Source organism: Grampus griseus, assembly GCF_964374135.1.
Source record: "Grampus griseus genome assembly, chromosome: 1".
In the NCBI taxonomy this organism is placed as follows: domain Eukaryota; kingdom Metazoa; phylum Chordata; class Mammalia; order Artiodactyla; family Delphinidae; genus Grampus; species Grampus griseus.
Window position 1 is genome coordinate 483,059 of NC_139017.1, and position 22,225 is coordinate 505,283.

The 22,225-nt window shown below is 52.9% G+C and overlaps 1 protein-coding gene across 17 annotated transcripts in view; it reads right to left on the reverse strand.

Moving 5' to 3' along the window:
• Positions 1-22,225, reverse strand: part of PPP1R12B (protein phosphatase 1 regulatory subunit 12B) — a 204,564-nt gene that overhangs the window by 17,489 nt on the left and 164,850 nt on the right. For 15 of the 17 annotated variants that reach the window (XM_082679744.1, XM_082679742.1, XM_082679750.1 and 12 more), the window contains 5 exons: positions 8,729-8,745; positions 5,454-5,583; positions 4,483-4,587; positions 2,070-2,123; positions 1,384-1,434 (listed from right to left, as the gene is read on the reverse strand). In XM_082679744.1, coding sequence (XP_082535870.1) covers positions 1,384-1,434; positions 2,070-2,123; positions 4,483-4,587; positions 5,454-5,583; positions 8,729-8,745 — 357 coding nt within the window. The remainder of the gene's footprint in view (positions 1-1,383; positions 1,435-2,069; positions 2,124-4,482; positions 4,588-5,453; positions 5,584-8,728; positions 8,746-22,225) is intronic. The other 2 variants (XM_082679743.1, XM_082679759.1) reach the window with 1 other exon arrangement.

Sequence of the window (22,225 nt, forward strand, 5' to 3'; positions counted from 1 at the left end):
AAATCTCAGCCCGAGAGGCTGATGAGACAGAGAGAAAGACGCACCTGCCCCAGCCCATGGCCCCAAGGGTGCCTGGCGCCTCTGTACTCAGAGAGGGAATCAGGGGTGGGGGGGAACCCAGCTGCTCCCCCTCGGCTTGCAATCCGGCCCTCGTGTGGGGCTGAATGGATGAGAAAGCACCTCCCGGCTGGAGGGTACGAGGCGGCCTGGGCCCTCAAGGACCCTACAAGGCAAACAGCTCGGGCCTTATCCACGCTCCTGATCAGCGTTTGGGCCATTTCTTAATGAGCATCCTGTTAGTTGCCAACAGATAGTACAACACAAGGCCTTCAAAAATGGAGGAGCCCCTGCACAACCGTGAGCTGTGGACCTGCCATTCAGACCTGTCCAGCCTGCGAACGTGCTCTGAGTGGCAGGTGAGGTGGGCCTAGAGAAACCAGCAGCTGGAGAAGCAAAACCACCAGCTATTTTTGCTTCTGGCTGTTCTTGAGACGTAGGCGGCACTGCCTGACACCGCGTGTGGGCGTCCCGGCACGTCCAGGATGGGGAGCGTGGAGCGCGCACAGGGCTTGCCCCTCCCGCGTGCAGCAGCCACGCAGACCAACAGGATTCCGGGCATTTGACCTTGTTGAGCCCTGAGCAACTTTTTTCAGTAAAGAACCAACCTTCTCAGGCCATGGGAGCAATAAACGTCTCTCGCAGAGGGCTCCTGGCCTGAGGGCTCTGCTCACACTTCCAGGAGCCAGAGGCATGTGTTTCACGGGGGAAGATCCGCCGAGGGAGGAAAGCAGCCAAGCGGCACCCAGCCACCGCGGCGGCCCCACGCGCTGCAGCCCTGAGGCCCGGGTCCATGCACTCCCACATGCACTCCCTCTCCCCTCCCCTGGGCAGCGCAAGTGCGGCTCCCAGGACGCGCTGCCTGATGGTCACCGTCCCCGGGGAGGGAGATGTGGCTGAATATTCCAGGGGCAAGGGCGGGGCAGGAGACCAACAGCAGAACCAGCCTGCCCTCCATGGAGGACTGGCTCCACCCGCGTGCCTTCCTGGCTCCGCTTCCCAGGCTCTCCCCCAGGGCCAGGAGCTGAGGACCTGGCTTCGGACTTTCACCTGTCCCTCCCTCGGGATGAAGCTGCTGCTGAGAAAACCTTACGAGTTCCGCTCAGGTCTGCCTCCAGCCTGATGCACGACATCCCCTTACACCAAAGGCCACGTCTGTCCCCAGAGGGGCTGTGAGGGGCCCCAGGGGCGCCGGGCGAGCTGAGAGCCAGGGTAGGGGCCGCGCACAGGCTCGCCTCGTCCTCACCATGCCCGCACCCCTCACGGGCTGCCCTGACCCGCCCGCAGGCCTGGGTGCAGGCACACGGCAAGCGCGCCTCTCCATACCTTCATCTCCTCCTCCATCTCCGACATCTTCCGCTCCAAGGCTCGCCTCTCCTGTTCAACACAACCAAACTGCTGAACATCTGACAGATTTGGAAAGGAGTCAAAACCCTGCCCCCCACCCCACCCCCCAACTTATTCGGACCCCAAAGCCATGGGGATAAAACTTAGCTGCTTTCCAAATTAAACACAACCGGGGGAGATGGGAACCCATTACATGCCCAGGGTCAAGTCAAAGCTAGGGTTCATCGATAAATCTGAGTTTTCCCAACCCGAGAATGTCAACCCCAGAAAGACACTCTGAGAGGGGTCAGCGGGGGTCAGCAGTTGGCCCGGAGCTGCCCCACCTCGGTCAGGGCCAGCAGGATGTCTGCTCTTCTTAGGGCTGGAGTCCTGAGACCTCGACCTGGGGCAGAGGGTCCTGCTGAAGCTCCCCCTCTGTTCAAAGGGACGGGAAGGGTCCAGAGGCCTGGACCACACGCCGTGGCAGGCGAGCCTGCGCAGTTCCGCTTTCCCAGGGCGACGCAGACGGCCCCCTGAGGACCCTCCCGCCCCGAGCTCTCAGGAGACCGAAGCACCAGCAACCGAACCGCTCTCCAGAGTCAGGCAGAGAGGAGAGACGCCCCCCGGGATGGGATGCGCAGGCGCCCGCCTCCTTCAGCCGGTGTCCTCCCCCCACGCACACGCACCCGCTTCTCCATCTCCAGCACCGACGACCGGTCGGCAGTCTTGTCTTGTTTCTGCTGGTGCAAACGGAAGGAACACATTGTTACTGGAGTGTCTCAGGGCCAGAGGGCCCGTCTAGTCCAGCCCCACCGGGCGCCCCGACATGTGGCCCAACCCACGGGTCCTGATGTCACAGAGACGAAGTCGCCGCCCTTCCGAGTTCACAGAATCCCCACCGGGAGTGGAGGCAGCAGCAGTGCTCCCAGGAGTGACACGGTCACAAGTGCAGAGGCGTTACCACACACACACACACACACACACACCATACACACCACACACACCACACACACACACACACACACAATACATATACACACACACATACACACCACACACACCACACACACACACACCACACACACCACACACACACACACACACACACACACAAAGGCCAACCATCTTCTCCCCCCTCACCGCCCCTGCCTCACCTCTTTCTCGAATCTCAGGCCCAGAGGAAATGAAAGTGCCTTTCCTCCTGTAAAGCCTGAGCGCCACGCACTCTTCTGAGTGACCCCTTCCCGCTCTGCTCCTTCTGTTTTGGGGACCGAGGCTGCGATTTTCAGGGAGGACGGGCTGCCAGAGCCTCTCAGGGGTCCATTCACGGGACCTGCCCTGCTTTGGACAGAACTTTTTCTGTTTTATACACTGGGCTTCCAGGTAAGATTAGAACTTGATTCTGGATCATCTTCTACTTTAATATAAATTTTGCAGAGGAGCTAAAAACATTTAGCCGCCACAGCTACAAAGCAGAGAACAGCTTCAGGGAACGACTCTTAAAAAGGGCAGGGAAATGACCCCTGAGTCCCTTTTGGGCAGAATTTCTTACAATCAATAGATAGTTAATGACGACAGAGTGACTACTTTTATGCCTAGTACCAGGCATGGAAACATTTAATAAGCACAGAAATTACGCTGGTCTTTCTTTTTCAAAAAATTAAGGACTAGCTGGAACTGGCAGTAAACTGGGATTTCTGGCTCCGGTCCTGGGCTCTCACCATCTGCTCTGAAGGTCACAGCCGCGGCCTGTCTACACCACAAGCCTCTCTTCCCTAAGCCTGAGCAGCGCAGAAGCTGTGCCGATTTCACTACTTGGTTCACCTACACAAACAGTTCTCTTCGACAAAGAACTAATTTTGTTCTGCCCTGTTTTAACCCTAACCCCTCCGAGTTCGGGTGGACCTTTCATGGGAACACGCCGTGTGTGCACGTGCTAACTGTTGCCACACGGATGTGTGGGGTCGACAGGCCTCCCCTCCACTGTCCTGCTGAACGGTCCAATTTTGGTAAAGAGCAGAGGCTTGGTCTGTAGCACCACCGTTTCTTCCGAATTCTAGTAACTTGTATTTGGCAAAACTCAGTATATTTCAACACACCCAGCAAAGCAGGTGGCTAGAAAGTCAATGCTCTTCCCCAGAGGCTAAAAGGCTGAGGTTATTTTCAGTGCCCTCTGTGCAATCTGTGTCCCCGGCTCGCGACTCCAAAGCCGAGACCCCAAAGCTCGAAGGATGCACTGTTGGGGCTTCTGCAGAGGAGGGAGCGGGGCGGGCGGGCCGTGGCTCCTGGCAGGACCAGCCCGTGCTGGTTCAGGACCAAGTTGGCCCCGGCCGCCACAACCAGGCGGGGCCCTTCCACGATGACAATGACGGACGGGCAGCTCCCAGGACAGGCCCACTCTGCGCTGGCCGAGCCCTTCAGGAAAGCGCAGCCCCTCGGGCGCCAGCACCCCTGCCTGCCCGGGGGTGTTGGGAAGGCACTGGCCCAAGCCCCACATGCTCACTGCCGTCGATCCCAGCGCTTTCGTCTCTGCTTTTGGATCCCACCCTGGGGTGGAACCGACAGCCAGCTCTGGTCTTCATCTGAGCTTCCCGGTGACAGTCCAAATTCTCATCCCCAGGCCTCCAGGCGGCTTCCTGCTGACCCAGCAATAACCCAAGACAGGGCTCGCGCCAGCCTTCAGTGAGGGTCTATCTCCCTGGCGGTGAGTGCACCGCCCGCTCTGTGCCACTACTGAAAGCAGGCCTGGCAGCGAGAGGAAGAGCTTTATCTGGTTCCTTGTTCCGGCACAGGTGCTGCAGGACGGAACCCAACGTCCCAGTGACACCTTCGTCCTGGGTTTGCTGTGACCAAACCACGACCGACAAGGCAGGAGGCACACACTGCCCACGACCAAGCCCTGACGCTGGCCCACGCTCTCCGCTAAGAAATGAGCAGATGACCCGTAAGAGTAATTACTAGCACTCGGGGGCCAGGAACGGTCCACTGGACCATCAGTTTCCAATTTTAAGTTCAACGCGGTGTGAACCCCAAACCAAATCTCTGGGAGGGGGAGGGCTGACCTGATTACCTCGCCCCCTCCCCTCTCCCCCTCCTCACCTGGGCCATCTTCTCAAGCTTGGATTTCACGTCTGCCAGCTCGAGCTGGGCCTCCTGAAGTTTTGTCTTCAGTTTCTGGTTTTCGGTCAGGGCGCTCTCGTAGAGCTGGGGGAGGGAGAGGAGGGAGTCAGGTCCCCACCCTGTGGGCGGAGCAGGAAGACAGAAGGGCCCAGGGACAGAGGATATTCAGCCAAGGGCTCTGGCTCTCCTGCCGCTGGAACCCTGAGGTCCCAGGTGCTGAACACAAATGATGCTCCACTGCCAACAGTGTTACTGCCCAGGAGGTGGGGTGGGGCAGGGAAGGCCGTCCACCACCTCCAGCAGGGAGGGCATGCGCATGGCTTAAAGACGTGGCTCCCACACAAAAGAGGCTTCCTTTTGGAGCCGCCCTCCTAATAGTCTTAAAACTATTTTTAAGATAGTTAAAAAATCTTAGCCAAGTTCTGTTCAACAAAACATTTTCTTAACAAAAAAGTTTTTTCCTGGCATCTTAAGCACTTGAAAGGGCAGGTTTTTGAGCCGTCCCTGGAGCTGGGTTCTCTCCCTCAAGAACCAAAGGCAACCCAACATAAAATGATGGAAACCCCCCAGACCAGACTGTTACTATTTACCGTTGCCGAGAAGTATCTGGTTGACGTTCACAGGACCTCATTAAAAGCACGTGTTTGTTAAAAATATCAGAGTCCATCAAGTGATTCTCCGGGCCCAGGCAACCAGCATTACTCTTATTTCCCTTTCCACAATTCTTAACCCTTACTTTTTCCTACACCTCTAAATATCTGACTTAGGCACATTTTTACTGCACTGAGAGCAATACGTGAAGGGGTCTTCATTCAGCTGGTTGAGAGGGGGGTAAATGTGCTGGCCGTTAGCATCTGTCGCTGGAGCACCTTCCCTCCCGCCTCTCAGCAAGGAAGAGGCAGGAGGGTCGAGTGGAGGGGACCCCTGCGCGGGGACCCGGGAGCCCCCACCTTTCTGTAGTCCCTGCTGCTGTCTTCCCCCGCGCGGCTGCTCAGGGTGGCCAGGCGGGCCTCGCGGGCCTCCCGGCGGGCTCTGGCCGAGGCCCGCTCGCTGCTGGCGTCACTGCCTCCCAATTCCAACCTGTGGGAGACACAGTAAAGGTACAAGTGGCTTCCGAGAACGAAAAGGTGGAGGGAGGTGATGCTTAAGGGCGGTGGGCGCCTTTCCTAAGATGTGCTTGAGCACTCTGGCCAGAACAGGCCCGGGCCTCCCCGCCTGCCGAGGGCACTGCTCGGGGGAGGAGGCCAGCACCCACCCAGCATGGAGCTGACTCGGGAGGTCGGTGGTGTGGCTGTGTGCCGACGGCAAGCGCAGAGCTTCTCAAATTAGCTTAGGGCCAAACAGCTTCCCTCAAGAGCATGCTTTTAAACGCAGAAGTTTCTGGGATCTCAGTGGCTCTTAGAAAATGGTTCCAATGAAGTGCCAATGAGCCAGAAACACACGGGCCTGGAGCTGCAAGCAGGGGTGGGTGAGGGTGGCAACCTGGGCTCAGCAGGCCGGCTGGACCCCCAGAGGTGTCGGGGGCGCCACCCGGTGCCAGGACAGCTCGCGTTGCACCCTCTCCTCTGGACGCCACACCTGTGACAGGACTTCATGTCTCGTAGCGACTGCACTTTCGGGGCGGACGGTGGCTTCGTCCCAGTACTGACTGGTCCATGAGTCAAGGGCCTCTCAGCTGACCTCCTGCTTAAGTGGACGGATGACTGGCACCCTGGTCCTTCACACTGGCTCCTCGTTTTCTGGCACTCTGCTCTTTCCAAGCTAAAAGGCGGCCCACGGAAGGGCCACGTGCAAACCAGCCCTCTAGGGCTCTACCCCTGAACCGGGCGGTGTGAAGAGCCCCAGCTGTGGAGCTTCTGCCCGCGTTCCTGTCCTGCAGGGGCCACGCGGGGGTGGGGGTGGGGGTGGGGGTGGACTAGGTACCAGAAGAGGCTGAGCAGGGGTGGGGGCAAAGCTGCTGATGACACCAAGGGCTGTCTTTTCCTCACAGAGGTGCTCAGTCCTACAACATTTTCTACTGCATTCTTTTCCTTCTCATAGTTAAAAAATCTTTTGTAAATAGAAATCTCTTTATTGACTTTCCTGATTGCAAAAGCAATACATGCATGTTGAATAGTTTAAGCATTGGAACTAAGGTGTCTAAAATAGAAAGTGAAAGTCACCCCACGGTCCTGCCCAAGGAACAATCTCTACCAACAGTTCAGTTCATATCCTTGCAGGATGTTAAACAGGGATGTCAAAATAAATATTTCTGTAAATAAAACCAGAGAATACCTTCTGTGGTCTCTCCCCTATACCTACGCACTCACGACTGCAGGCATCTCACCATGTAAGTAAAAACACATTTGCCTCGTTAAAAAAAAATGACTGCGTAGCCTTCCACTGTATGGCTGTATGACAGTTTAATCCTCTATTGATAGACACATATTGTTTGAAATTTTTTAGCTACTGTAAATAATGCTACAATAAGACTTGTCTGTAAATCTTAGTGTATTTGTTATTTTCTTAGGATAAAATCTTAGCAGTGGAACTGTTTGGTCAAGAGATAAATAATATTTTAAATGCAGATATATATGTTACCATACTGCCCTCTAGAGAGGTTTAAAACTTTTCAATCCAATAGGAGAAATATCTTATTGTTGTTCATTTTAATGCTTTAAAATCATTATGGAGGTTCAATACCTTTGATTATTTACCTTAGTTTCTGAAGGGCCTATTCATAGCCTTTGTTAATCTTTGCCTCATTATATTGCAGGAGCATCCTACATACACGGGAGCTTTTAAAACTATCTAACATAGGTTGCAAAAAATGTTTTTCCCTACTTTCCTTTTTGTCTCTTTTAATAGCAGAGATTTTAAATTTTACGTAATTAGAATGATTCTTTCTCCACTGAGTTGGAAAGTCATACATGACTTTTGGGGGCTGTCGACTGTGTTCTAGAATCTCACTGTTTTAACTGCTACAGTTTTATAGCATATTTTGAAGTCTGCAGGGAAATTTATTTTCACAAATGGTCATTATAATGTAACAGAGTTCACAAGAAATTAACTGTAGCAAACAAAACACCACTCTCCACCAATTTTGCAAAGCGAATTTTCTGCTGGGTTAGTTGGAAATTATATTTATCCTAAGCTGGTGCTTGGTGAGAGGGCAAGCAAAGGAAGAATACACGCAAGTTTGTAAATTTTAAAATATATTAATAAGGTAGAACCAGCTCAATTATTAAACAAATTATGAAACTCATTTGCCCTATGGTATCCTGTAACTACATCTTCCCAATCTCCTCTTAATTTCTTCATCAGAGGAACAGTGGAAAATGGGAGATTCAAACTCTGGCTCCACATTCTCTATTATTTTATAATAATGAAATAACGCGAGCTTTTCTCTAGTTGCAGCGAGCAGAGGCTACTCTTCGCTGCAGCGCATAGGCTTCTCATTGCAGTGGCTTCTCTTGTTGTGGAGCATGGGCTCTAGGCGCGCAGGCTCAGTAGTTGTGGCTCACAGGCTCTAGAGCGCAGGCTCAGTAGCTGCGGCGCGTGGGCTCTAGAGCGCAAGCTCAGTAGTTGCGGCGCAGGGGCTTAGTTGCTCTGCAGCATGTGGGATCTTCCCAGACCAGGGCTTGAACCTGTGTCCCCTGCATTGGCAGGCAGATTCTTAACCACTGCGCCACCATGGAAGTCCCAGTCTCTATTATTTTATTTTATTCTTCAGCAAGATCAATTTTGTACCCTTAGGTACTAGGTGAAAAATTACAGAGGATCATTCCCCAAACTCTGATATGCTTAACTTTTCAGCAACTGCAAAGCAGGTCTTTGGTTCACTGGATAAACTATTCCTGGGCCCCATGTGGGTACAGGGAACAGTGTCAGGCTCCCTGAACCAGCCAGTCAGGCTGGCCTCTCCTCTGCCCTGAGTGCCCTTCTGTACTTCCATCCCGCCCCTGAGACGGCCTGTCCAGTCATCTGTACGCTACACGAAGGTGAGGACACTAATGTCTCCCTAGCCCTGGCTGGGGGGAGCGGGCACGGTGCTCGGGGAACCAACATGGAGGTGGGATGCAGCGTGACTGGACAGAGGGGCCCGTGCGGGGGCCGAAGGGAGCCGCTTGTGACTGTGGGGCTGTGGAAATGAGACGGGAGGATGGAGAGAGGCTGTTACACTAGGCAAAACCACGTGCAACCACACATGCGTCTACTCACGAGTGTGAGGCAGGCAAGGTCTTACCTAGAAAGTCGTTCATGCTGGAGAAACAAGAGACAAACAAAAAAATCAGCATTAGCAAGGGACTGACATTTATTATTTCCGTTTACAAATGTACTCTTCAAATCAGACATCTCAGCTTCACGGCTGAAGACAGGGGTGCAGCCTCACAGTGTGAGAAAAGGCTCCTCGGCTAAGCGCCCACGCCTGTGCCCACAACTTGCGAGACTTGAGGCTTTGGGAGCACATCTCATTAAACTGGAGTCCAGCAACGTGTGAAATGATCACCCGCCCTGCCACCTACCAAGCCGTCCTGTGTCCCAGGACTGCCTGGGCCTGCGTGACAGGCTGCCTCTCTGGATCTCAGCGTCCATTCTACCCACCTCCCTCCACTCACACCCTCGGCCCTGCCCGTGTGAACACGGTATCCATGGCTGTGGAGGTCCAGGACGGTCCCCACTTCCTCCCAGGTCCCTAGTGAAGGGAGAGGAGAGCGGGGGAAAGGCCCACACCCACCCCTAGGATGGTGGTAAAAAAACGAAAAGAGTAACAAAGTACTGAGATCTCAGAAGAAAGGAGTTTACAGATTTGACCTCTGAGCTCGGCTACCTATGGTCGCTGCAAACAACAACGATTATGCCTTTTACATTTATTTTTAATCACAGATGACCTTTACCCTCTATCTCCACTTTTTTATAAAAAGAACTGAGGCCAAAAAAAACCTCAATTGATTTAAATGTTTTTTTTTTTTTTCCTCCTTTGAGGTGTTAAAGAATAACAAAATCCTCAAGGGCAGACGAAAGAAGGAAGACGAGAAACCAGGCCCGATTACCTAACAGGAGCAGCGAACCCCTGCTCCTCTGGCCGTCGCCTGGGGACACTGCTCTGTTGAAGGTCACACCGCGTGAGGGCCCCACATACCACACCCTGAAGCTGCCCAGGGGGGCAGAGCGCCAGCACTGCTGGCTGGAGGGACCAACCAGGTGACCTCGCTGCAAGGTGGCTTTTCCCCGTGGACTTCTGTCTTGAACCCGGGGCTTCCATTCATCAATCCTCTCGTGGGCTTTTCCAAAACGTCCTCAGCCTAACCTCAGTCTGGGAAGTTCTCTCTCCACAGGCCTAGAGCTGGGCCTTCTTCCATGGATTGTAAAAAGTCCCCCAGGTGACCCATCATGCAGCCCAGGTTAAGCACCACTAACCATGGGCTTTTTAATGTGAAGACGTGTCCCATCTGAGGCGGAGGAATCGGTGAGAGACCGTGCGCTGTGTCTGTAACGTTCTCCTACACTGGAATCGGGCACCCTAAAACGTGTGAGTCTGGGATTCAGGAATTCTCCTGTCTCACATTTATAATATCCCATCAATCACTGCTTTTACCAACATTAACTAAGGGTTGTTTTTCTCTGACTTGAAGACTTTTGTCAAAAAAGAAACTAAATTTTAGCCACGTCTCAAGAATTACTTAATATATAAAAACGTTTCCAGTGTGCTCAGTGGTGCTGAGGTTTCCCCCGGTGGCCATGCCCACCTGCCAGCTCTGTGCTGAGAGCTGGCCTTGGTGGTGCCCGGGGGGGCGTGGGGGGCATTCACAGCTCAGGGGGACTGCCCAATGGGACACGCCCCAGTCCCGTGAGTAACTGAGGCCGAACTCCACCCCAGGCAACGCCAGGGGCCCTACTGAACTGAAGGACCGCGGGGAGCAGGGCCCGTAGGGGAGGCCCCGAGGAGGGGCAGCAGAGAAGCTGTGTGAGAGCAGTGCCGATGGGCCCGTCTGAGCAGCGCGGGGCAGACGGGGAGTCCGGGGGCCCCTTCCCGGCAGAAATGGACGAGAAGATGATGCTCGGGAAACGCGCACACACACACATCCAAGGTCTCCCCGCACCCCCCTCCCTGCGGCTTGGCCACCGCCTCACTCCCAGTGACGCCCTCAGGGCCTGCACTGCTCACCAAACACCCAGCCAACAGCTCAGCCTTCGGGAAGGGGCCTGCCGGCCTCAGCATCGGCTGGGCCTGGGAACCAGTCTCTGTTCTGACATCTAGACCAGCGACTCCTCAACGCCCTGCCAGCTCCGCCTCGCTTCGCAGCTGTGAACGCACCACACTGGCTGCTGCTGGTTAGAGCAGCAAGTTAACTCAGGACCTGGGAGACCGGGGTGGGGCAGGGGGGGGACTGAGCTCACAGGCTCCCGTCCACTCTGTCGCGGCTTCTGGGCAGAACGGCCTTTCTCACGCTCCATCGCCCCCATGGGAGAGCCTCTGTGAGCCTCCCACGCCCTCCCCAGGCACGGAGAACGACCCCTTTACAACCTCGCCAGCTTGCCCCACGCCTTGGTCGTCTTCTCCCACAGAAAGCCAAGCACACCTGTGCCCAGGGCGCAGACGAGGGCCTGACGACGTGACCGACAGACGTGTCTGTTTACCGACTCGGTGGTGCCCAGACTGTGGGATCTCACTTGAGGGTGCTGTAACGTCCTCTCTGTAAGAACGTGATTTGTGGGGGGAGATTTTACTACATGTCCAGCTTTCAGTCTGCCGTGCCGACGCTGGCAGCGGCCTCTCTAAGTGAAGAAAGTTCTTCCTTTCATTAAGGCAGGGAAATCTGGCTTCTCCCAGGCCTCAGTCTGAGCCATTCTGTAGTATCAAAGCGTACTACTCATCTCCACTGACCGACTCCTATCAGAGCACCGGGTAACTAACCTTTCCCACTCGGGATGGCCTGGAAGTACTGCGGAGCTGCTGATGCCATCATCGCACCAGCGGAAGTTCTCAGACACAGGGCAGCATCGCATGCAGTGACACTGAGTGGCCTCCACTGAGGAGGCTGATGCAAGATACAAACAGGCAAAAACTTAAAGACACAGAAAATAGGTTAGCACTGCCACGCAGCAATCAGAAAAAGCCCACGGGGTCCTGGCAGCCCCAGGCAAGCCCTCCCCAGAGGCCAGCCTGGAGGGCGGTGCGTCCTACGGGGGCTGCCCAAGAGCGGCACTCCTATCTCTACCTGCCAGGGGTAACTGAAAGCAAACAGGACAGTCTGCTGTTTGTTGTACTCTTCAGGCATGTAAGATGTGTGTTATCAAGTTCTTTGGGATGAACTTTCATCAGGTGTTGTGACGAGTAGACTGTCACCTGATCCAGGTGTCAGAGGAAACAGGGCTCCCTCCAAGCCCGCCCTCCATCCTTCTAGTACTCCCCCTCCGCGCCGCCCCCCCAAATCCTGGAGCCCTCTGGAACCCTCGGGCTTTTTATCATTGCCTTCAAGGACTCGCCTTAGCCACGTCCCGAGAAGGTGACCTAACTCCTTAGAGAAGAGTGAGAGTCTCAGAAAACAAGATTTGGGGCCATAGAGGTAGCACGGTTGTAGCACTGTAGGTTGTAGAGGTAGCATTGTTTGCCATGAAGCAAACAGTATCATTTCAAAGAAGGAAGACACCTGGGATTTCTGGAGGAGATGGTGTTCTCATCCTAACAGAAATTAGCCTGAGAAGACAGTTCTTGGAGGCCAGAAGGCAAGTGGGTTAAAAGTGTACAGGACCTGGGACTCAATCCCCAGCTTCTGATAAAATGGCTTTGGTATTTAGATCATACTTCCAGAAACTACTGGTTTGCTTGGTTTCTTGATATCCTAGATAATCTGGTGTTTGACGGACAAACAGTGGTTAGATTTAGGGAGAGAAAGTTTGGGTTTCTTGGGTAAAAGGAGCAGAGTGGCTGAACTGGTGGAGACTTAACTTCCATTTTCCCTCTTCCTCCTCCTGTCACTCAAACTGAGCACAGTTCACCGTCACCCGGACACTGTGCCTCAGTCTGAAGAGCTGACTCCGTCCCTGCAGGGAAAGCACGGAGTGGGTCTGGAGAGCAGGGGGCGGGGCAGTGCGGGCTTGCCTACGTGGTCTCGCCGGGGCGGGGGGGCAGTAAAGGACAGCGTCAGAGGCTGAGGAAGGACATCGAAGACCCTCCAGAGCGGAGCCTGAGAGTCGGCCCCATGGGCAGCAACTGAGGAGAAGCCCCAGAACACAGGGCCTGGGGCCCCAGCCAATCTGCGCCCTTCGGAGGCCAGGAGCGGGGTTGCCCTCGCCTGTGTTCTGGGAAAGGCCCATCTCTCCCTGCAAGCTCCCCCCGTGGACGTGGGGCAGCGACTCTCACTCCACTCTCGAGCCGGGTCTGAACGGCGCATCTGCCCATGGTGACGCCGTTTATTTTAGGAGAGGCCCGAGCCTTCTACGCAGCCTACAGGTTAAGAGCAACGTCCCGTGGCACGTGCTCTAGTCAGGACGTCTCAGGAGGACCTTCTGCTTGGAGACTGCTGCTCTGCCGCCACTGAAAACAAACGCCTGATGGCCACTGAGGCCGGGCTCTCTGGTGTGTCTGAGCTAGAGGCAAACGGCTCAGAGAAGGAATTACTTTCACAGCTTTTATGGCCCAACTGGGGGCCACAGACATTGTGAATGGGGCCTGCAGCAGCAGAGACTTTAGAAACCAAAGCGAAAACAGAAAACAGAAAGTAAAAAGAAAGACGAGCCAGACGCACCATAATTTAAAAAATGCTCCAAAACCAAGAAGCAGGCTCCTTCCTCTCATACCTCCTGAATTCTCCCATAACAATCTCATGGGTTGGGGCCTGTTTCTAATAAAAGAGCAGAGCGAAGAGCACCATGAATTCAGATGGAAACCCTGGGAAGGGACGGAACAGGGCTGGCTTTGATTTGTGAAATGTGGAGACTTCTCCGAACACCAGAGACTGGCTAGGAAACCCCCCACGAAAGCTTTTAACGTGAAGTTATCGGGAGTTCAGGAAGGCAGATAATTAAAACCAAACTCTTCTGACCAAGTTTAAAATAAAATCTTAGCTCTGGAAGCTGGGCCCAGGGGAAAGGAACGAGCCACGTCACGTGGCCACACCAAGACCAAAATGGGCCTGACGCTGCAGCGATGGGAAAGCCTCCGGGTAAACCTCCTACTTCACTTCCGTGTTCCTGGGAGAGGCCCGAGCTCTGAGGAGCGTGGGTGTGGCTGCAGTGAGGACCTGCCGCAGACCTGGCCCAGACCTGGACGCTACCTGAGCTCTGGGGACAACCGTTCTACGACGTTTGGAGTTTGAGAATCCTTCCCTATACTCGTCTCAGACGCACTCAGGCTTCCTAAGCCTTCTGCCTGCAGGGAAGAGCCCCCTCATAACGCAAAGGATCGGGGCTCTCGGGAAACTTGGAAGGGCAGCCTAGTGGGCTCCAGCTCTGAAAAGGATCTTTCTGAGTCTTACCGTTCCAGTAATATATCTGGGGGTCCTGAACAATCTGGAGATACACGTGGGGGCGGGGGGGGGATAAAAACTTCCACGATTTACGCAGAGGTGTGACAGTAGGGCACAGTGATGCTGAGGCCTGCGTTAGGTGCTCTTCCCTGTATCTAAAAAATGAGTATTCCCTTAATATCGCCAGACGGCCAATGATATTCATTTTCTCTTGCTGCTGCCCCACCATCGGCTTGGCCGCGCCCTGCTCAGGTTCTCATGGGCAGAACCGGGTGTCTGCTGGCTGGGCTCTCACCGGGAGGCCCGGGGGAGAACCGCTGCCTGTGGCTGCCGGGGCTGCCGCTGCTCCTGGAGGCCCCCGTGTCCTTCCCCACTTCACGCAGTGACACGGGGGCTCCTTTCCACACTCCTCTGCCATCAGCCAAGAAAGCTCTCTGCGTGCAGGGCTGGTGACTGGATCAGGCCCACGTCTCATAAGGTCGGTGACGCCCGCAACAGGCCGAGGGAGGGCCACCTCATCCCATACACGGGCCCTGGAGCCCAGGCCGGGGCATCGAAACGAGCCAGTTTAGAAAGTCCCGCTTTAAAAAGACATGGTCTCGTTTACCTGTAACATCCTCAGAGGAAGGAACATCCACAGTACACGGCCAGTCAGCTGCAGTGGGGTGATTACAGACATTCTGAATCAGAACACTGCTGAAAGCACGACTGGTGCTGGGCAAGTGTGCATCCACCGAGCAGCCGTGTGTGCCAGAGGACACCTCCAAGCCAGATTCTAACAGCATTAAAAGTATTAAGTTACAGCTAACTTCATCTTCCTTTACTCCTCGATTTGTCTTTACCAAGTACTTAATACATACGGGGAAAAACAGGAAAGTCAAGAAATACAGTACTTATAATCCCGTTTCCACTGTAAATATTTCTGAAGAACCTCACTGCCAGATTGTAACGACCCTACCAATTTAATACTGCACGTAGAAAGGAGATGACTGAATGCTACTGCACATATTCTGGTCCATCTCATTGTATTTCAAATGGTAGAAAGAGACCCATCTTCTGCTATATCTATAGACCACGCTGCCCAAACATTACTGGAATTCTACAGCTCTTATTTTTCTATGCAGGCCTGTACCTGTTCTTTATGGATATTCCCAGCTTCTGAAGACTTTCTAGATATTTTTGGGAACTCACAAAATGTACTTATTGTAGAAGGAAATATCGGAACGTACTAAAGTTTCCCTGAAATACCCAAGGCAAGCCCTTCGTGTTTAAAGGCCATCTGTAAACCCCTATGATCCGTAAGCACACTTGCAGACTGCGGTGTCTTCTCCAGGCAGCTTTCGCACGCCAGGTGGCGGTGACCAAGGACGACGAGCTGCTCTAACGCGTGTGGCTCTAGCCAGGGGTCCTGTCGCTCACACTGAACACACACTTTCACTTAGTCTCAGGTCTGCACTGGCGCGCACGAAGTTGCAGGAGCCCCTGACATCGCACAGACGATTCCAAGTGCGCCTGAGCGTGGCCCCCGGGGCTGTGAGGCTCTGCAGGGTAGTGGGTCCCGCCACCCCGTTAGGGCCATCGTCATGCCTCCTCAGCATCAAGCTTTCCAGGCCCACAGCCTGGGAAGAGGTGGATTTGTCACCTGGGAAATATCACTGTCCAGCAGCCTATGTGGGTAGCAGTTATTTTAATTTTATTCAGACTAGGTTGTGAATCAAAACCCTTGCCAAGGGGTTAGTGAGGCTCTCCAGACCTCACCTCTTAAGAGGAAACAGATACTCGGGACCTAAGTAGCGTAAGGAAAAACTTTTTCTGCTAAGTAAGTTCCACAAAAGGTTAGGGACTTCCTTTGTTCTTAGCTTTCTCTCTCTGTTCCCACAGAAACCAAAATATTAACTCACATATTTTAGAGCTGTCGACACACTAGCAAACTGCAACAAGTGGGGATCTGAAGAGCCTTGAGAACACCTGTGGCTATTAGCCCTCACTACAGAAACAGGATTTCACAGTGCACGGCCGACCCCCTCCAGGGGGCCGCACAGGCCAGGAGTAGAGACCAGACCAGGGTCGGCAGTGCACCCCTTCCCTGTGAGGGAGGGGGCCTCAGACAGTGTCCTCTGGGCTCAGATCCCCTCTCTGGTGGGGGAAAGTTGAGCACATCCACACAACAGTGACAGTCATCACCTGAGTGCAGTCAGACACTAGGCTGTCTGGTACACACAGCAGATAAAAAGGGTTGCCAGAAAAGAAAGCCCGACGCTGTCTGGAGGTTTCTGGTAAGGCTTCGTGGAAGGACGACCCTATGAAAAGCATCAGCCTGGAGTCAGAAACAGGGTGGTCGTGAAGAATGACACTGTTCTGCACGACCTGTCCTGTGAGAAATCGGGCACTAGCTGGGACCTCGTCAGCAGCCCAAGTGCTACTGGCAGCTCTGAAAGGTAAAGGACTGAAGCTGTCTTTGCTTCGGCCACTGAACTTGACCTTTTATACCCCCTACGGACCTTGAGTCTTCAGACGCACAAGGTTCTTTGGATTTGGGGGCTAAACTGCACTCCCAGAGCAGAACTGGTGCTGTACAGTGCAGGCCTTAGGGGCAGGAGACACGTGTGCAGGGTGCTTGATTTTTGGCAGGTGAAAGATCCCTGAGATAAGAGAAACCTCAGAAATTCAGGCTCTTCTAATTCAGAACTTGTTATAATGTAACAGGTCCTGAATTGAAGCATACCTTTGTACCATCTGCTTAGAAATTATTTTATAAGTAAATTAATAGCATAAAAAGATAAGATAAATGACCTTACCTAACGGATCTGTTTATGAGTACTTATAAAAATGGCTTTAGAGAACTATTTACTAATACACTCGCTAAAAATGATTTTAGGTGACAACCTTCAAGGGTAGAGCAGATCTTTTCTCCTTAGCAACAGTTCTAATGTAGACACTCAGAAGTAACAAAACTATACCTACTTTTAAATGTTGCAAAATTCTGACTTCATCTAAATTGATTTGTCTCTTTCTAAATTATTCTGTGAACTTTCTCCTTCTTTACAATAGGTTTATTATCGCCATCTCTCTTTTCAAAACAGATTGAATGGTCAGGGATATTAGCAATAACTCAGGAGCTATTTCACGGAGACGCAGTGGTTCCCTGGACCGCTACACAGCTTAGCGCTGCCGGCTCCAGCATCTGCTGGTACATGGGCTCAGACAACTGCTAACTTCCCTCTGCCTCAGCGTCCTCACGGGTAAAGCCGGGGGAATGGTACCCGGCGCGTAAGGTTATCAGCAGGATGAAGTGAGAGTCGCGTGCCTGCCACGGCACCTAGCACAGGTGATGCTCTATAAATACCAGTTCCCACTGCCCACTCCTCTCTGCTGGGGCCTGCTGGCTGCCAGAGGAATCAGCTCAAGCCAACTCTTCCACTCAAGTCAAGGGTTTTGACTGTCTGTAGATTTTGATTATCCAGGCTAGTTCCTACTTACCCTTTCTAACCCACAGGCATTTAAGGGTATTATTCTACTGTCCACATAGTTATACTCTCTCCCAGATAACCAACCACGGGAGGTCGATTCTGGAAGTCCACAGGAGCTGTGACGCTCTGACACAAAGACGCTGCTTTCACAAGGAAGCAGGCGGAGGTCAAAGTCTAGACACGCTTCCATGTCTTTACCCCGTCAGCTCACCGGCAGGACTCCTGTACTGTCGCCCAAGGAGGAGGCTGCGCTTTGGGCTGGGATGAGGCCTAACCCCAGGTGTGGACAGCTGCCACCCCCCGAGTGACACACAGTCAGGACCAGAAACGAAAGCAGCAGAAGGCAGCTGGAAGCCAGCCCGAGCCGCTCCCTCCAGCTCCTGATTCTAACCACCAGCTCCCCCACATATTACGAGGCTGAGGAGGAGGGAGAAGCGATGCTGCATAATCTGGGAACTGCTCAAGTGGGAAACGCTCTCCCCGGTGGCCCCGCCGGCTGTACTGAAAACGAGGACGCCAACCTCTTGACCCAACTGACCCTCCATCTCTGGATTCTCTGGGGCTGCAGCTCATCACTGGAACATCAAGTTGACCACAATACCTGGAGACAGACAGACAAGACTCAAGGCCTCCTGTCGTCCCTCATGTGACCCCGTGGTGACTGGAGAGGAAAAGGCCACGCGCGGGAAGAGCCTTCTAACCTCTTGCTGTTACTCCCCAAGGCTTTATTCCCAGCTCGGTCCGTACGTGACATCTGCTCCTTGGTTTTAATCATAAATATCAGTATTTTCAGCCCATTATTTTCTTCCAAGCTTCGGACCAACTACTTTCTGGTGTCAGTACCGAACCTCCCAAAGTCCCTCTAACTCAGCACATCCCAGCATGAGGCGCCTCTGCACTCGGCACCCTCTGCTTCCTGCCCTGCCCGTTGAGCCGTGTCCTGCCGGTTTCTACCGAGTGGCCCAAACCAAAGGCCTGAGAGTCGCCCTGGCCCCTGCCCGCTCATGGGCTCACCCCGCCCCAGTCCACTTCGAAACAGCTGGAAGGTCCTCCAACCACCGGACAGCGCCTCCGTCCAGGCCCTCACTTCTCACCAGAGGACCGACCTTACCCCCAGGCCCGCCGACAGTCCAGCCTTCAGCTGCCGGAGCGATTTCTCTAACAAGCAAACAGCTCTGATCACAGCAACTTGACCCCAACTTCTCAGTCCTTCACCCACAGGCCAGCTCTCCCAGCCCTCGGAACGACATGCCAAGCCCAACACGAACCGGCCCCTGTGCGTCTCCAGCTGAACTTCTGATCACACCCCTCCTTCACCCTCCGAATTATACATCCTGTCCCAGCCACACCGATCTGCAGCTCTCAGAGTAGTACTCCACTTCCTCTCGTCTTTTTTCCACCTTGGTCATGCACTGCTTGCTTTCACTGTCCGTTCAACAGCCTTATGCATCTCCCGTTGACCGGCCTCCTAAAACAAAGCACCTGGGCCCAATACCTTCATTAGAAGATTCACTTCCCCTTGTTATAATCCTGGAGTTCCCTTCTCATCTCCCCAGCTAGACTGCTGGCTCCCTGAGGGCAGGGACTGTGTCTTTCATCTCTCGATTCCAGATCTAGTACAGGCCTACTTACGTAGCAGATGCTCATGGAACGTTAATCGTGGGAGGATTCAGAACAGGGTAGGTGGCCTTGGTGTTCATCTGCCATGGAACCAGTCTCTGGTGAACGAGCCTCTCGTCCGTGGCTGACCCAGCCCAGCGTCCACCTAGGATTCATGGAACCGTTCCCGGTGGGGAACTGCTTTCACTCCTACAGGTTCCACTACATTGCTTAGGAAGATTCCTTGAGAAAGAGTTACTGCTTACTGACTTTTCTTGAGTGGAATTTAAAAAACCAAACCCAACCCAACCCAACCCAATACACTAGTGGTTTTAATTAGAGAGAAAAAAAAATGGTTAACAGCTTGCACCCTTAGTTAGTATTATTCACCCAGACAAACGCTTCTCATCCCCGGACAACGGATTATAAAGGAATAAAACATGGATTCCAGATTGGAAGCACAAGAGCAGGAGGAGACGAACAAAGGATAAAGGAACAGCCTAAAAGCTGTTGGGTGTTGGCCACAGGAGAGCACAAAGGAGGCAAAGACACGGACTCCACACCAGGGCCTAGAAGGGAGGAGCACCCGTGGGTGAGCTCTCGAGGGCAGCGATCCTGTCCCCTGACTTTCTACCAAATGTACCCTCATTAGTTTGTAGAGCTGGTTATAAAACAAAACAAGCTGGTAAATTTTCCCCTTTATTTACATTAACAGCTGGGGTGAAAAATATTATGTAAACTCTGTGTATTTTCTCTTGAGATGAAAGTCCTAAAGGAATAACAATCCAGGTTACATGGGACAAATGCTACTGATCTTGGTTTATAGATGCAGGCCAAATTCTGTTATCATAAATACCAACCAATTCAAAGAAAATCTGTCTATTTAAAAGATTCCCAGGGTTCAGCTGATGTCCCACTTACTTCAAAACTACTCAGTACAACAAACACCAACTAAGCACTACAAGCTGGACACTCTTAAGTAGTCTGTTGCCTTTTCGATATGCCCTGTATTGAAGAATGCTTTGTTAAATGAGCAAATAATAATTTGAGAAGACTGACCAGCAATTACCTGGCTCTTGCCTTCAAGATGATTTTAAGATGCTAAACCATCTAAATTGACTAGTTTTTAAGTTAACAGAATTTATAAACTTGAGACCCAATAATATCCACAGTGATTAAGAAGCAAGAAGGAGCTAGAGGTGTCTAATACGTTTGTAGTGCAGAATTATTATTTTTTTTATGTTGGAAAATTACATCAAAAGGAAGCTTTTATACAGACGTGTGAGCTTGGCACCTCGTGGAGTGGCTCACAGTGTGAGGAGAGGCTGAGCCTTCAACGCTGCACCAATAAGTACTGGCATGGCGCCCATCAGTAACGAGGGTGACCGCAAGCTGTTCCGCTTCCCCTGAGAAATCAGAGGCGAGCAGGTTTGTCGCTCAGGGAGCACCCCCTCCCCCCCCGCCCCCCAATTTTTAGAGATAAAGAGACATTGGACTAGTGTGAACCTAGTGTGAAAGTCAAAAGAATTGTTTAAAAAAAGTATTTCACTCTCAGGGTCAGCAGAGACCAGAGCAGCTTTAGTGGGTTATGAGGGGTGGGTGGTGGACATCCTCCTTACGGAGGGAGGGGTGGATTTAAAAACGATGTTGAATAGTATAATCTCGTGTTCAGAGAATGACAAATGTTTGTTATTTTTAAACTAGAAACTAGAGAAAGTAAACAAAATCCTTGGCTGGTGAGGACACGTACTGTCTTCTCATGTAAGTGATTATTTCATTAGGGAGGATATTAGTTGCACAATCTCTAGGCAAACATTAGGTTATCACATTATTTAAAAACGGTCATAGTTTTACCAAGTACAGAAGCACTGAATTACATAATATTAAAAGTACCAGATGCTGCTGGGAGTTTAAAGGCATGAGAAGACAGTTTCGGTTTTCCAATTACTGAAAAATCATCCTACCGCTTGTTTTCTCAAGTTAGAAATAACCCGTATGAGCTGCAGTTTACAGGCTGCCCTTTCTGCTTCCTGAACATCTAACAGCAAGGTGTCCAGCAGCCATTAGTTTAAAATTCCCTTCGAGGACGCTTTCCTTACATGGAAGCATTTACTGCTTAGCCCTTTTGACAACACTACTTCTCTTGGTGTGTGCTTTGACCCTGAGGATTACAGAGCCGGCTCCGGCAGCTACAGCTCCTCAGCCGCGCGTGGCCTCTGACAGGACCGGCGCGAGCAGGGGTCCCCCAGGTTCCGTGAGGACGGAGAGAGCTGTTCCCAGCAGACGCACCCCAGCACGTGTGCTGCGAGAGGCCCAGGCGCTTCTGCCCCTAAGGGGGCTCCCAGGCCCCTGTGGTGTGGCTCCCTGTCTGCAGACACAGCCCCCCCATTTCAGCTTCCTGCATCCCCACCACGTCCAGAGCTGCCCAAGCTCTTAACTGTCGGCTTTGACCCTGGCGTGTCCTTAACCTTCAAATATATTTGATGTGAGCTCCGGTGCTGCTGACGAGGAGGGTGGGACCGGATTCTGCCCTCGCTGAAGAGGACGCTACGGAAGGAGCCTCTCCTCTGCGTCCCTCCGTGTCCTCACCTGTGACACGGGGACGGCAACACCCGCCTTGTAGGTGCCTGAGGATTACTCGAGGCGGTGAAAGTCTCAGGCCTGGAATGTGTTAGGTATTTTGGATAGAATGCTTGTGTTTTTATTGGCATTAGATGCTCAGAAGTGTGCCCCAGCCTGCCCTGCAGTGACATCTGTATCACACAGTGCAGGTATAACCCCGCATCTGTCCTGAAGCAGCATCAGGAGGCAGGTAAGACACCACCACCACCCGACGCCCAGACCAGCTCTCAGAGAGCACGCGAACCCGCCAGCACACGAGATGAGACGAGACGAGACTGGACTCCTAGGAGGTACATCTTGGTTCTGTAACCCATTCCGAGGGTCAGCAGCCCCTGAATTAGCCCGTGTGTCTGCCACTCTCTCCAACACTACAGTGGAGTGTGAACGGTCTCTGCAGCACAGGCCCAGGCTGTCTGGACTCCGGGAGCTACAGACGGAGCTGAGGTGACGGCGGAAACCCGCGGACACGGGCACTGAACCTGGGAAGCAGCCCGTCACGCAAGCCACCAGTTTCAGTTCCTATAATCCAAATCCTCAAGTTCTCTCCCACTGCGGCCTCCGTCTAAAAAGTCGGGGGTA